Below are 15,103 nucleotides of genomic sequence, written 5' to 3'. Positions count from 1 at the left end.
CATAAAACTGGACCAGTGCAGGACAAAACCAGGCCCAGGACCAGGACCAGCACAGATCAAAACCACAGCAATGTCAGGGAAACTGAACCAAAACCAGAACCACACTGGACCACCACGGTTAGAACCCAACACCTTCTATGGAACAGGTCAGCAATCTGGTCCAGAGAAGCTCCAGCATCGTCGGTCCGCGATCATGATCTCTCTCTAACACTGGAAAAGTTAGGACACTGGTGATTTGAGCAGACTGCGTGTGGCTTCGGTCATGTCACGTTGCCATGGAGATGGCCTTGCACCGTCTTGACCGGCCATGATTGAAGGGTGACGTTGACTTTATTTATTTCAAATGAAAGCTAATATTTAATGAAGCACAGAGATAACAGCAGGACACTGATACAACAATCCACTGGCCTTTTATTGCGACACTCATCTGAACATTTTCACTGTTCATTTAATTATCCTAAAGCCTCAAACTAATCGTGAGAAACGACTTCACACAGCTCCACGCGACTGCGTTTCTCAGTATGGCGGCGTTTTTGTTTTCGAGGTGCCCTTCGACATTCCTGCACTGCACACACACACAAACAGTATTTTACCGCAGTCACGACCGATTGAGGCCGTAGCGACCTACGCGGCGCTAGACTCTGGCTGCAAACACCGAGAAGCACAAACATTTCAAATATCGCCGGATATTTAAAGTGCGTGTGCACCACCGACGTGACGCGAGGCAAATCAAACACTCCACAAAACTGCCCCCCGACAATGTGCCTGCATTTGCCAATCACAGCTGCTGCTGTTCCTGCGCCGCACGGCTCCAAGTTTCCTGGATGCAGTTTGGAATTGGAGTAACGTTACGTTAAAAAGGCACAAGTACAACATCTAACAAGCCGAATTGACATAAGAATACAAACCTGATGTCCTGTACAGCAGAAGACCAAGAGCTCCCCGTCTCCTCCTCCTCACTCTCACACATACATAGAGAGAGAGGTAATTACCTGGAATCCTCAGGGGGGTGACAGTAGCATGGTGATGCCACCATTTCTGGCTTCTACTCTTTGAGTGGCAGGACCTGATGAGTCCAGGACCTGATGAGTGACACTAACAACCAAAAAAAAGAGGCAAAAACAAACGTGTCTCCTCTAAATTCAGGTCTTTGTTAAACGCACGATCATGGATTTGACCTGAACACCGAGTGTGAGACACGTCTGATCCTTCCAGCTGCCTTTACTGTCCCGAGAGAACACAACACCTCAGTAAGTACCATCATGTATTACTGCCATCGCTCGAAAAATGCAAGAACTCACGGTTTCCTGCTAAAAGACGGGAGATTCCCATCATCAGGAGTCAGGATGACCTGTACAGGCCACGATATGTTCCACTACCTTCAGTGTATTTCAGTGCAGTCTCTCATTCAGCGTTTCTTTCATATGCTTTTCTTAAGCACAGGAAAACAAACACCTACCATGTTTTAAAAGAAGAAAACTGAAGCACATCTAGTACATGTCATCATCACTTCTTTCTATACCATATCCATCCAACACATCTCAGTGACTCGCTCTTCTTAACGGTCATTTCAGCTATGGCTTATGGGAAAAAACAAACAAACTCCTTAGTCATTGCTATTAGATAGTTTATCAAAAGTCATCAACCTTACATAAACCTATGGAACTTCTGGATTCTTACATGGTTTCACTTCATGTTTATTGGCACAAACTAAAAAGAAATCATGATTCAACAAGAAACTTAAACACGGAAGTGATTCTTTACCATAAAAACACTGAGTAGCAATAATAAACAACCATTTTGTGTCACTCTTGTTAAGTTTGGTGAAAATATAAAACACTTAAAAAAAAAAGTTAAATTAAATAAATATTGCCCCTCCCCAGTTTGATGGTTCCAACTTTTACCTCCAGAGTTCTTAGAATGTTTAATAGAAAACTGAATGTCTTGAATGTTATTTCATATCTTTCTTTATTTTTATTCAAAGTGACAGTGGTGGATTTGTGTTGTTTTTCAGGTTTCAATGAAAAAAAAAAGAAAAATCAGTGCTTCTGTCTGTTCAGCATCTAATGAATGAATGAATGAATGAATGATGATCAGTAGGCTGATTGAAGTAAATGCCATTTGTTCTTCCTCTTATTACAGTCACAGTTTAAACATGATTAGCTGAATTAAAGCTATGATAACTGAACATACATCATACATACATACATACATACATGTACACAGAAACAACTTGTTTGGTCGGTGGATTCTAAGAATCTACAGATTATTTATTTCCATGTGATAAACAGCATTATGGAATTACAAGCAGCTGATTGGCTGATCTGAAGTTCATCTGCACTTCCCCTGTTTCCCTGATGGAAAAAGAAATGGTGTCTATGTTCCCAAACTGCAGGGATTCTTAATAAGCACAACTTTGGATTTATACTCAATAACAAACTTTTTAAATGTAAGGACGTAAATCTGTTAACATCAACAACAACAACAACAAGAACAGCCTGCAAATGCAACAACTTTGCATCCAGATATTAATTCCAGCTCAGGAAGCCAGAAAGAGGCTACTGCTCTGTCACTTAGTGACTGAAATAAGGGTTAAGGCACATTCAGGTGCTCTGCGTCAACTTGTTTAAGTGGATAATTTCCAAGTAAACTGGCTGGAAGTTTTCCCAGAGAAGTGAAAAAAAAAGAAGGGGGGGTGGGGGAATGAGCAGCTGACGTTTTGGATTTGGCAAAAGCTTGTGATGACTCAGCAGTCGGGTTTAAGAGACTGTGGCTTGTTCCAGGAAAAACCTGATTGAAGTAAAAAAAAAAAAAATGCAGCCAATACTGACAGAGCAACAGCTTCCAAACGATGATTCAGCATACTTGATTACTCTTAAGGCCTCGGTCTGCTTCAAAGCGTTTGTAGGATCGAGCGGCGTCTGAAATTAAAGGTGTGACCTCACCTTCCAGGGTAAAAAATTTAAAAATGAGAATTAAAAAATATTTAGAGGGAAGAGAGCACATGACTCATCCATTCACCTTCTACCCTCCATCTGTGAAGGTTTATTGCGGGAGCTGGAGTCACTCCCAGCCGCCAGGTCGAAATGACGACACGTCAACAAACAAACATCGTTTCCTTTGAAGCAGACGGAGATCGTCACTGAACATCGGTAATCGGGCGTTTTCACACTGACATCTTGTCTGAATCAGGGAGTTGAAAACAACATGAAAACAGCACAGATTGGTAATAAAACAGAACAACTTTAACACTAAGCCGTTAAAAAAGACATTTGTATAAAAAGTCGGTTAAAAGGGAAGAAACTGTGACACAATATGTATGAAAATTGAAGTCAATGCATGAACATGATACATAAAGATAACGAGAAAGATCATGTTTTTCGAGACCTGCATGGCTACGCGACTTCTTATCTTGGAGTCTACAAGAGAACTGTACATGTGCGACACAAAATCTATAGCAACACAAGGACGCACGTGCCCAGATTTGGCTTTCCTTCCAAACTTCTGTCAAAGACGATTGGGGTTTGTTCATCCGTTGACAGTGAGAAACGCTTTAAAAAGGAAACACAAAACAAGGAACAAAAGGAAACACGGGATATTTTTGAGTGGCCCATAATACTAAAACAAACGTGCACTTTAATTTTAAAGGCTGGTTCTTGATTCAGAATCAAACAAACTCGGTGTGAAAACGTCCTGAAACTTTTCATAGTGCAAACAAAGCCGTGAACATTTAGACAACACGTTTTTGTACATTCACAGTAGAGGTGTGTGAAGCAGCTCTCTGCTAACGCCGTGCTAGCAGAGAGCTGACTCAGCCCTCTGTTACCTGCAGGACTGCTCTGTCCCTTCTTCATTCATATGGTTGATTGTTTTTGGTCGGACTAAAACTTTCTTTCTTTTTCCTTTCACATTGCACTGAATGCAAGCGCCACACTCAAATGTAACTGATTGTTTGACTTTGTCCTTGTTCAGTTTTATTTAATAAATCTTTAGTTAAAAGCCGCTCAACAGTCTCAGTCTTTCGTCATTCCGCCAAACTGCTCACGAAGATCATTTGAGTCACATCTTCAGCAGCTCAGCTTTATTCATAAGGCTAAATTGCAGTGGAATAATCACAAGCACAGGCTGAGAACCTCACACAGACTCCCAACACCCATTGCTTCCATATTTGGTGCAGATAGGCAGTGGGGATATGTTTCCGGTCCGTCAGGATCCTCTAGAACAGGACAGCTTATTTTTGAGAAAAACAAATAGATGGATTACAAATCTTGAAACGCGGTTGGACGGAGGAGAAACAACGTGGCCTCCATTTCTTCTTCAGGGCAAAGTGCTTTGATTAAAAAATAGGTTATCCCTGTATATTGTCTATTAAATCCAATAAAAAAAATATATAAAAAAGTCTGTGGTTGTTTCCCCACTCTGAGCAGAACTTGAGTGGTTGATACACGTTGTAGACTGACGCAGTCATACGCGGCGAGATGGTGTGTCTGCATTTAGAGAGGACGGTCCCAGAAATATGAGCTGAGCTGGGACTCATTTAAACCAGCAGGAGACTTCACAGGAAGGCTAGCTGACTGGCTCCTCCCACTTCCAAACACTCACTGTCCACAGGTAAATCCTACAAATCCTCAATGTCTCAGCCTGACAGTGGCTTCAGTCCAACTGACCTGCAGGTCCAATGTCAGTCATTTGTCTTTTTTAAGGTCATTAAGCAGGTTTGTAATTCAGTCAGAGCGTTAGTAGGTCTCAAAAAGCCCTACGGCAGCGCTCGCTACTTGGCCTAAACACCCAGCAGATCCGGGTTTCCTGTTCCAAGTAGTAACGTGGCGAGCTGAAATGCACTCTACCACTTAGTGGAAATGAAGTTTAAACTGGCCGATTCGTCTGTCGGTTGTTTCAAGGTCAGTCAGTAGGTTTAGAGGTCAGTCAGTGCGTCCCTAGGTCAGTAAGCACACTTGTGTGTAGGTGTGCGTGCGAGTCGGTCATCAGGTAGGTTTGTAGGCCAGTCCGTAGAACAGCAGGCGAGCTGGTTTGCATCACTGGTGCAGAATGATCTTGCCTTCAGTGGCGAGCCGCTGAATGATCTGCGTCTCATAGTCGGCGTTGTGGACGCCAGTCACCCTGAAGGCTCCAGCGTAGCGATTCTCTTCCCAGTAGTGATGCCAGTTCCCGAGCTTGTCGGCACCGTAGCCAAACACCGACACCTGAGCACAGACGGAAGTGATGCCTTGATATTCAGCAATGGCGATCGATGGTGCATTTAGAAGCGGACTACATGGCTGTAGTTTTCCCACTAAAATACCTGGTAAAACATCAAACAATGAAACAAACGATGCATAAAAATATCCTTCTTCCTACCTGATCACAGATGTGTAGAGCAAAGATAATGGCCAGCATTCCTGTGGATGGGTAGCGACCATGATGCTCAGTCCAACGATCATACACATATTTAAAGAACACCGGGTTCACGACCAGAACCTGCACCAACACAAACACCATAAGGAAAGGTTTAATATGTCGTCTGACCTAAGACAAACCTACACAAGCTTTTAATCTATGTGAAGTAACATGAACTGCTTATGAATCGGTGGAGTTGCGTAAATCTCAACTAATCCTTTTTACGCGAGTCAATGCAAACATTGTGAAATGAAGTAAACTGTTATGTTACCTTGTCCTTATCGGCCTCCACTCTGTCCTTAACCCGCATGTAAGTCCTGAACACACAAACAACACTGACTATTAGAATATACAGTATCTTATGTTTGAATGTTGGTTAACTACGGTTTATTATGAGCATACAATGCATGTACATTCGCACATTGTGAGCTATATTGTCAACATACAAATATTAGAAAACCAATTATTGTTATTATAGGTAAAATATAAATCGTTTCACTTTTGTACATTTTGATTTCCCCGGTGGACAGCGCACTGGTCAGCCACTCCAGATCTCTCAGTTTGAACGGCAGCAGGACGAGGCTGACTCCTCGCGCCACGTCCACCGCGCTCTCCGGGTACAGGAAGTGATGCGTGGTCCGATTCCCGACATCTTTCTCAAATCCTCGAGTCACAGCCTTGTTCATCCTGAGGAGGAGGAACGATTCGATGAGGAAGATGAGGAGAAGTGGTGCTTGCATTTTATCGTGTGTGTGTGTATACACAGTACATACCGGATGACGGAGTTGTGGGAGTCGATCCGCTTGCCGTATCCGGACTGCTTCAAGTTGCCAGAATTGCCGACCACTGCACAACTACGGCAACGTGAAGGGTGGGGCTTAAAGTTTACAGGAGGGGGAGAAATGACCTTGAACATGTCTGACATCACTTTCTGTAAAGTTTGGTCGTTACTGGCGTGCTGGAGACTCTGGAAAAGCAAGAAGTAAATCGCGTTATTTTTTTTTTCTAAAGCACGTTTAATCTCTACATTTATAAGATGTTTATAACAAACCTGAAAGTGATCTAAAAGGTATTAATTAGGGTGAAGTTTTCAAAACTTAAAAGAAAATGAATTCCTCCTAAGAAAACTCTGAAATCTCATAAACGTGCTATTCTGCGGATGTAAACGGTAAATAATTACTTGTTTTCTTGGTGGTCTATGATAATGGAAGATGATGGAAGACGTTAAACAGTTCTGAGAAACTGTGATGGACATGATCCAATATTGTCTAAGTAATTACACACAACCACACACACATAGACGATATACACTATGCTGCATAATGTGGATCAGACTGCTGTTAGTAGCATAACCAGCCCCTCCTTTTAATTTACTAATGGTTTCTGGTGCAGGACTTAATCTATAAATGCAGGAAGCAGACTCAGGCATTCCTCTCCTCATTCAGGCTGTGAACAGCTTCCATAGTGGTTAAATTTAAGACGTCTGAACATTTCAGTTTTCATTTTAAACATTAATCTTAATTAGACATCCTCATAATTTAGTGCACGTTTTGCAGAATAATACACTTCCTTCTTTCTGCAACAGCCTTTCTGTCTACGGAACTGCTGATTTACTGAGTTTTCATTTTAATTATTTGTTGAAAAAAACTGAAAGTAACTTCCAGAATGCCTGTAATGTATTTCTGGAATAGGACTGCATCTTAATTAATTAATGAAAAATGCAAAAGGTGTGTATGGATATATGCTTCATGTAGATTACTTTGCATATAACAACTCTCAATTGTTAATTTCTGATTTTTGAAAAAACAAAACTCTGATAATAACTGTTAAAGCAGTCATTTAAAAGCCAAACTAACCTTTAAAAACCCGATCATCATTCAGACATACGCTGTATTCTGTACAGTGACATTCTGTTTGGTCCTTACCAGCCACCATCTTATTGCGTCAGGGTCAAAGTTGTTGTTGGTGTTTTGCAGGACTGGCTGCTGTTTTGGGTCATAGTGCAAGCCGAACCAGTCCGATGTCCCAAAGTCTGAGATGCAGGACTCGGAACAACCACAGGACCTGAAAGACACAGGGACGCACGCGGTCATGGACACAGAGAGGGGGATGATGGGGAAACACAAAGCGAGGGATTGATCCCATGTGTGTCACCTCCGTCTCTTCTGGGACTTGTCTACAGGCTCCTCTTTGGTCTGCGTGATGTTGGAGGGAGGAGGTGCCCTGGGGAGGTCACGGGTCAGGTCAGCAGGAGGTGGCGTGAGTTCAACCACTGCAAACACAAATAGACTGTGTTAGCCAGCTAGTGCATTATGGGAGATCTTGTTTGGACTGTTGACATCTTTATGGTACATTTGGAACACTACTTGTCCTGCTTCTCCTCATACACAACTACTAATTATACTACTACTTATACTACACTGTTTACAGTATTGTATGCAATTGATAAAATATGCGTTGTGTAAAGGTTTTTGTGTATATTTTATATACATTTTCTAATTCATACAGATTTTTATTTGGAAGATCTAAAATTGCCATCTTCTGTATTCTACGCACAAATCTCGCAAGATTAACGCAAAACCACGCGAGACTCAACTGTTTATAATGATGTCTACAATGTTTCACTGCTTTTAAATTAGATTTTGTAAGAATTTATTCTGAAAATGTACTGATGATGCTTATAATTATGTCTGCAATGTTTCACTGCTTTTAGATTTTGTAAGAACTTATTTGTGGACCCCAGGAAGACTAGCTTGTCTAACTTTGGTGACAGCTAATGGGGATCCTTTTAAATAAACAATAAACAATAAACAATAAACAATAGATACTTTGCCATCTGTGTTGTACAACTACAGATACTTCCAAACGCTTTGGTGTCGTGATTCTTTGCGTGATTGGGAACAGATTACTTTGTTTATGTCCCCCAAACAACATAGAGGGCATGGATACAGGGCAAGCTGTGCTCACAGCACCCTCTGCTGGACAATTTGTTAATTACTTTAAAATCCCTGATGCGCTTCTAGGCTGGATATTTTGAACTTGAACAGGTTTTAATGTTTGTCGGGTTGCACCGTGTGGTCATAATAAACAAAAAGTGCATTAGTAGAACTACTTTGGGGTCAAATTTGTACAATATTCATCCAAACGTTATACAATTTGCAGCATTAGTTCTGTGAAAATAATCTTTTATATTACCAAGCAAAATTGGACGAAATATGAATAACTGAAATATCTTTGAATGAATCAATATTGAACCAAATTGATACAGGAAGGCAGTAGCAATACCATCCCAAGTTCTGAATATATTGATATCCACACCAATGACGACATCAGTTCCTCACCTGTGTCCTCGCTGGTGGGCGGGGAAAATGACAGAGGCAGGAAATGTCTCCTCTGGATGCGCTGACTGGCGATCATGAGGAAGACGATGGCAGCGATCACCACGGCCAGGCACAGCTTCCTCCTCAGCAACATGGCGGAGACAGGTGGGCAACAACAGGAGGAGGGATGTGTTGTTGTGAGGTCAATTAGCCTTTCCTTCCTGCTACGTCAGCATCATCAGACTGTGTCATCTGGACGTTTCCCACGGTTCTGTCATCTCCCCACTCAGCTTCATCTCCATGGAGCCTGAGACCTCTGCACAATGCTGCTTCCTTATTGGTGGAGACGGGACCTGAGTTCACACCTGAGAGACAGGACCACATCAGCATCACCAATAACTAACTATACCTAACTAACTGTGCAGCATAAACTTATAATGTACACCAAACTATATTTATGTCATCACAAAAACAAAGTTCAACAAAGAGCATGGAGCCACAGATCTACAGAAATAAAGACACAAACTGCCTTCAACCAGGAAAAAAACAAAAAGATGACGACCGGAAAGTCTAGTTTTAGGTTTTTGCTGATGCCAGGAGTCACGCTCCTGTCTTCCACTTCACCTCCCCGCTCCTGCAGGAATGTCTCCATGAAGACCGGCTCGGTCTCTGCATACCAAACAGACCTGGATTCACTTCAGCTTCTCCTGTTTCAGTTCTCGCTCAGCTCCCGTCTCTCTCCCTCTCTCCGTATCCCCTGTATGTGAGTGAGTGAGTGAGTGAGTGAGTGAGTGTGTGTGTGTGAGCGCTTGCAAACAGTCCAAATCAGCTGAGCTGTATGGGTGTTTCTTCATTACTGTGTTGTGCAAGCGATACTTGTAAATATTTAGTAATGTTTGTTCCAGCTACACTTGTATTGCTAAAAACATCATCCACTTGCCTAAATGAGGTGGTAAAGACTAATTACTGAACCGTATTGAGGTTAACATTTTGTGCACCAAATTTATCTCACTAATTAAACCCTCCGCAAATTACCGGGGTGGGATTGATGGTGAAACATTGCGATATTTTGCATGGCGATGATATATCACTTTTGACACACAACCATGGATCATTTTTTTGCATATCATTTTTTTTAACTGACTTAACAAATACACATTTAACTAGCGTAAAACATCTATTTAGATTTCAGTCCACTAGATGGCACAATATATGATTTTGCAAATACTTATACTTAGTATGTTGCAATAATGTGATAATATCATATCATGACTTAAATATCGTGATAATATCGTATTGTGGGGTCCTCTGGTGATTCCCAGGGCGACAAATTACATCCACAATATTGCAAAAATAAATCTTAAAAAAAAAACATCACCACTTTTTTATTATTTTTTTTCCACAATAAATAATCTAAGATTGAACCACGCAGACTTGACGTTTTGAGACTCTTGTTATTGTGATGACTGAGATAAACTAAACAAACTGTATATTAAGTAGTTACAACTAGCCTCAGCTATATAGTATTTCCCAAATGAAAATAGTGTATTATTATCATAAGGTTCAGCAAAAAAAAACATTTATATAATTTCAGTCTCTTCCTCAGTTTATCTTGTGTTTCTTGCACAAACAAACAGGAAAATTGAAAGTGTTTTTCTCCTCGACTAAGATAAAATATGTAGAAAATAGAAACAACAATAGTGTAGTGGCAAACATACACTTGATTCCAAAGCCACCGAAAGTCGTTAGCTGCAGAGCTCGACTCAATTCCTCAATCACCAAGGAAAGAAAGAGTCATGTGAAGGGTTTGCATTACCGTCCACAGGATCAACAACACATAATGTCCTTGATTTTCCAGGTCGTGAATGACGATCTATTGATTTAACAGTAATAGTTAATCATTTTTTTTTTTTACACAAAACCTAGTACAGTTTCTACCGGACATGTCAACCACCCAAAATGTATAACCATTCAAAGATGTCAAAGTGTGAAAAACAAGTGAGACTGAAGGGACGATGACTGGCAGTACAACTACAACAGTTACTCCCCTTGTCTGAAGTAGACTTCTGCAAAGCTTTAGTTTACAGTTAAAACAAAAAACAGGATGATAACAGACAAGTCAAGACAGATTACTGATTAAACCACACACACGCACACACACGTGCACCCCCCCAGACAGAAAAGGGCAATGCTCTCAGAGGAAAGGCTCAGGAAAAATTCCTGAATTAGCATCTAAATTCTTTGAACTCTGCAGGGTTTTTTTTTATTTGATTGTGCAAACCTATCTAATATTAACAGAAGCAGCTCAGATGAGTTGTCAGTTATTTGGTCTGGATGTGAAAGTCCACACAGAAAGCACCAATATGCTGTTCAATATCTGTTAAAAAAGAATTCCGGGAATTAAGTAAATAACTATCCTAACATTAATGATTAACAGGCTAGTAGGAGTTTTCAGTCTAATAAATAACAGTGCTGCCTACAGTATTGTGGTTACATGCTGCTCTCCACTGTGCCAGAGAAATTAAGGGAAACTCTAAATCTATATTTGTTGAACACAGCAGATGATGCGACCATGTGTTATATGTGTGGTTGATCAGACTGCAACACATAGAGACTATAAATTGGTTTGTTCCATTGTCAGAATCACAAAGTTCATGCATCAGAAAGGTGATTAATTGGGAGGAGCAGTGAGGTCTTCATTTTCCAGCCGGCAGACAGAGTTAATCAGTTTAGTTTCTGATAAATGACGAGAGGCTGTTGGACTCATCTTGTAGGAAATGAGCCCCAGTAGTCGACACACCACACATCACAGTCAGTGCATCCCTGATCTGACATGCACACTGCACTAACACACACACACACGCACACATTTGTGTAAAACCACACATGGAAGCAGATCAGAAGTTGTGATACACGAAAGCAACTTGTTCAGATCTGTTATACTCATTTTTCTCAAACATGACGGCACAGACCGTACTCTGGTTAGTCACCTCTGAAAATTCAGTTTCAGTTTCGTGATGTATTAGAAATCAATTCAGTGGAGAAAGCCAACTATAGACTGTGACTGCATTAATAGAAGCAAGTGTGTATTTCTTCTTCATGTGCATGGTAATGTCCGGCTGCCTGGGAGAGATAAGAGCTCAGGAGATAGTGGAGGGTTAATAACCGCCGATTCATTCACAGTATCTTGTCTGTTATTTTAACGTTTGGAGGGCATTCATGGGTTTTCGGGGTCACAAGGTTCCCTGAGCTGAGAGACGTGAAGGTCTCTCTCTCTGTGACCTTTGACCCAAAGTGTTGACACCAGGATGGAAATCAGCTGCTCTGCAGATGGAGAGCAGTGCCGAGCTGAGAAAACCAAACAAACAATAACGACAGCAAAATGGAGGAAGACGGAAGGACTGGTGGAGTAATGATGACATAAACTGATGTTACTCTTGGTGCTTCTTACCAGGTTTGACCGCCCACAGAGAGGAATGTCTCTGTGTATTTCACTGCTGATTTGCATGGACAGTAGAGATGTGACAGGAAATGAGAGAGGGGATGACAGAGGGGATTGTGGTCCCGTTCGCTCTTATGCAATAAGTAGAATATTTTTTTAGTAACATACTGTTTCCTAATGTCTGGGAATGACAGGACAACAAACAATAATCAGCTATATAAACAAGACACAACCATACATACAAGGTAGTTTTTTGGTATAGCATATTGTGTGTAAGACCACACAAGTGTGTGTTGGGGTTGGCACTGAAGTGTAGCTGGAATTAAATTTAGAGTGAGTTGAGTGCCTCAAAGCCTCTTTCCGGGCATTGAAGAACAGGAAAGTCCTGAGGTCCAGAAAACCGTGCACTGGGGATCCGCCCGGATCCTTGGCACGAGGCCCATAACCCAACAGAGAGTGCAAGCCCCCCTGAAAGGACAAACTGGAGCCTGCCACAACTACACACCCGGGAATAAACCCAGACATGAGAGGTGCTTCCATCCAAGTCGCCGGGACAAGGGAGAACACCCCTGCCCCTCCAGTCAGTCCACCTATTGAGATGTGTTGTTACGCAAATGTTTATAGGAGGTGTGGTGAGTATGAGGTACCTTGCATCTAAGGTAATATCCCCACTGCTGGTGGACAGTTGGGCTTCTGAATATGCTCCACCTATCCCCCAGACGCTAAAGTCTATCATGCACATATCTCAGTAATCGGCTTCCTGGTTTGACCATAACAAAATAAAAAGTTCTCAAGTTTCAGCTTCTGTGGGTAATCTGTTCTAGTTCCCTCGCTCCTCTATAGCAGCAAACTGAATAGCTTTGAATGGACATTTGAGGCCATTGTCATTTTAACTTTTAGGAAACACCAACTGACATTTTTCACCGACTTCTGGCACTTTATGGACCAAACGACTTATGGATTAATCAAGAAAACAACTGATAAAATCCACAACAACAACAAAATCATTAGTTGCAGACCTTGTTTACATACACATGTCGAGCATGTGCCAGAAGAAACACAGAGTAGATTTTCAATGTGGAAATAATTGCAGCCAAGCAGCTGCTAGAATGACAGACTGACACCAAGCTCTGAGCACAGACGCAAGAGCAGCAATATCATTAATCAATCCTGTTCAATGCTCACAAGAGCATTTCCAATGGTGGTGGGATACTAGAGCATAAAACAAGACATTTATTACTTCTTGGCAACTTTATATAGTCTTGTCATGTTAATTTCACTTACATTTCAACTCTTGTACCAACGCCAAAACCCTCTACAGCCACGCGCTTCTATGAAGGGGGTGTTCAGGTTCAATACCCAGACCTACTTGAATGTTTTGGTTTCCATGAAAACATCAAGAACAACATGTGGTCATATAGACCTGTATATTATTAAAGTGAAGAGTCGCTAACCAGAGACAGCATAGAAAATGAGTAGACATGAAGCTTCCACGACAGCTGAGTGAGGTAAAATAGTGGGAAGTCCAAGAAAATAACATTGCTCACCCATTCACTTCCTGTTACAGTGCTGACTCACAGACAGACAGACACTATGTCAGTCTAACGTCAGTCCAATAACAGTAGAAATTTTATTTGCTCAGAAGTCCAAACATCGAGTGCAACTCAAAAGTGTTCAACACCAATTAAAACTAAAACCTGGACAGAGAGAAAATCAGGAATTCACGCAATAAAACAGTTACAATCAAACACCGGGCATAAAAACTGGCATTCTGACATTTCATAGTGGACAACAACCAATTAACAAAAATGGTGCTGCTTGGCACAGAGGAAACGTTCAAGGAGCTGCAGCAAAAACACTCCCATATTTTTGTGGTTCCTGCCTTTTAAAAAATATATATTTTTAGTCTTTTCTCAAAACAGCACAGCCAGGCTCACACTGCTTTACACGCCATTGTTTCCAAACACTGTTTGGAAACTCCTCTGACTGTTTAATATGCCACGAAACAACATTGTTTCACATGCAACGTCATTTCATGTGCCATGAAACAAAGTCAGAGGAACAACAACAGTGTTTGGAAACAATGGCATGTGAAGCAGTGTGAGCCTGGCTGTGCCGTTTTGAGAAAAAGCCAAAAATACTCACAATTTTAGTCTTTTTCTCGTGGCTCTTTGTCATACTACGGCTTTGTCCGACTACCCGACGACAAAGAGCCACAAAAGACAGCCAGCTGTAATATGTCCAGGACGATATGTAGTTGGTCACGCCGACATAACTATCGGGGAGTTGCATTGTGTAGTGCAGAGTGGCCAAGCAGGAGAGTGGGAGTGGAGGAGTTTTGTGTGTGTAATGTTAATGTAACTACATACATTCTTGGTGCTCTAACACGTATTTTGTGCTAAGGCGGTGAAGTAAATTGCTGCAGTTGCTACCACAGTTACTTCCTCAGCTAAGCCCCTTGGCATCATGTGTAGTGCAACAGTGAAAAGGGTCCCTGCCCCAACAGTGTTCTACTTTTCATATACGAAAAATTTACATCACAAAAACTGATACGCTGCTCCTGAGAACAGCCCTGAGAGACACACAGACGGCTCTGTGACAATCCGTTTCTGTAGCTCAGATTTAGAAGCAGACCTCTATAATTACATCTGTTCGACTACAGAGGGCATTTGAAATACAATCCACGCCATCATCTCTGTCTATAATTATGTGTTTCAATATTCTTGTTTAGTTGTCAAAACAGCCTACACATCATAAACACACAGTCACACACTTCTGATGAGAACACAATCTGGAAAAAAAAATACTACACCACTGAGTTCCTAATTGCCTAGTATGAATCTGTGACCCTATTTAATATTATAATACTAATTGATTTTAATGTAACTGTCACCATCTGCCTCGCTTCCGTTTCAATCCCTGTTGTTTTGTTTGTACTCTGCTG

General features: G+C 41.4%; 1 protein-coding gene across 1 annotated transcript; it reads right to left on the bottom strand.

Moving 5' to 3' along the window:
• Positions 1-5,019: 5,019 nt before the first annotated feature.
• On the bottom strand, positions 5,020-8,871 carry st3gal8 (ST3 beta-galactoside alpha-2,3-sialyltransferase 8; the record flags this gene model as incomplete). The annotated part of the gene is made up of 8 exons (XM_083892624.1): positions 5,020-5,204; positions 5,359-5,478; positions 5,669-5,714; positions 5,905-6,084; positions 6,171-6,364; positions 7,323-7,461; positions 7,552-7,669; positions 8,739-8,871. The coding sequence occupies 8 exons, from the start codon at positions 8,869-8,871 to the stop codon at positions 5,037-5,039; spliced, it is 1,098 nt and encodes a 365-aa protein (XP_083748750.1). The 3' UTR covers positions 5,020-5,036.
• Between the last annotated feature and the right edge of the window lie 6,232 nt (positions 8,872-15,103).

The sequence above is a fragment of the Microchirus variegatus genome (genome assembly GCF_963457635.1).
Source record: "Microchirus variegatus genome assembly, chromosome: 7".
Taxonomy (NCBI): Eukaryota; Metazoa; Chordata; class Actinopteri; order Pleuronectiformes; family Soleidae; genus Microchirus; species Microchirus variegatus.
The sequence above is the reverse complement of the archived record's forward strand: the minus strand, read 5'-3'. Positions and strand labels throughout refer to the sequence as shown.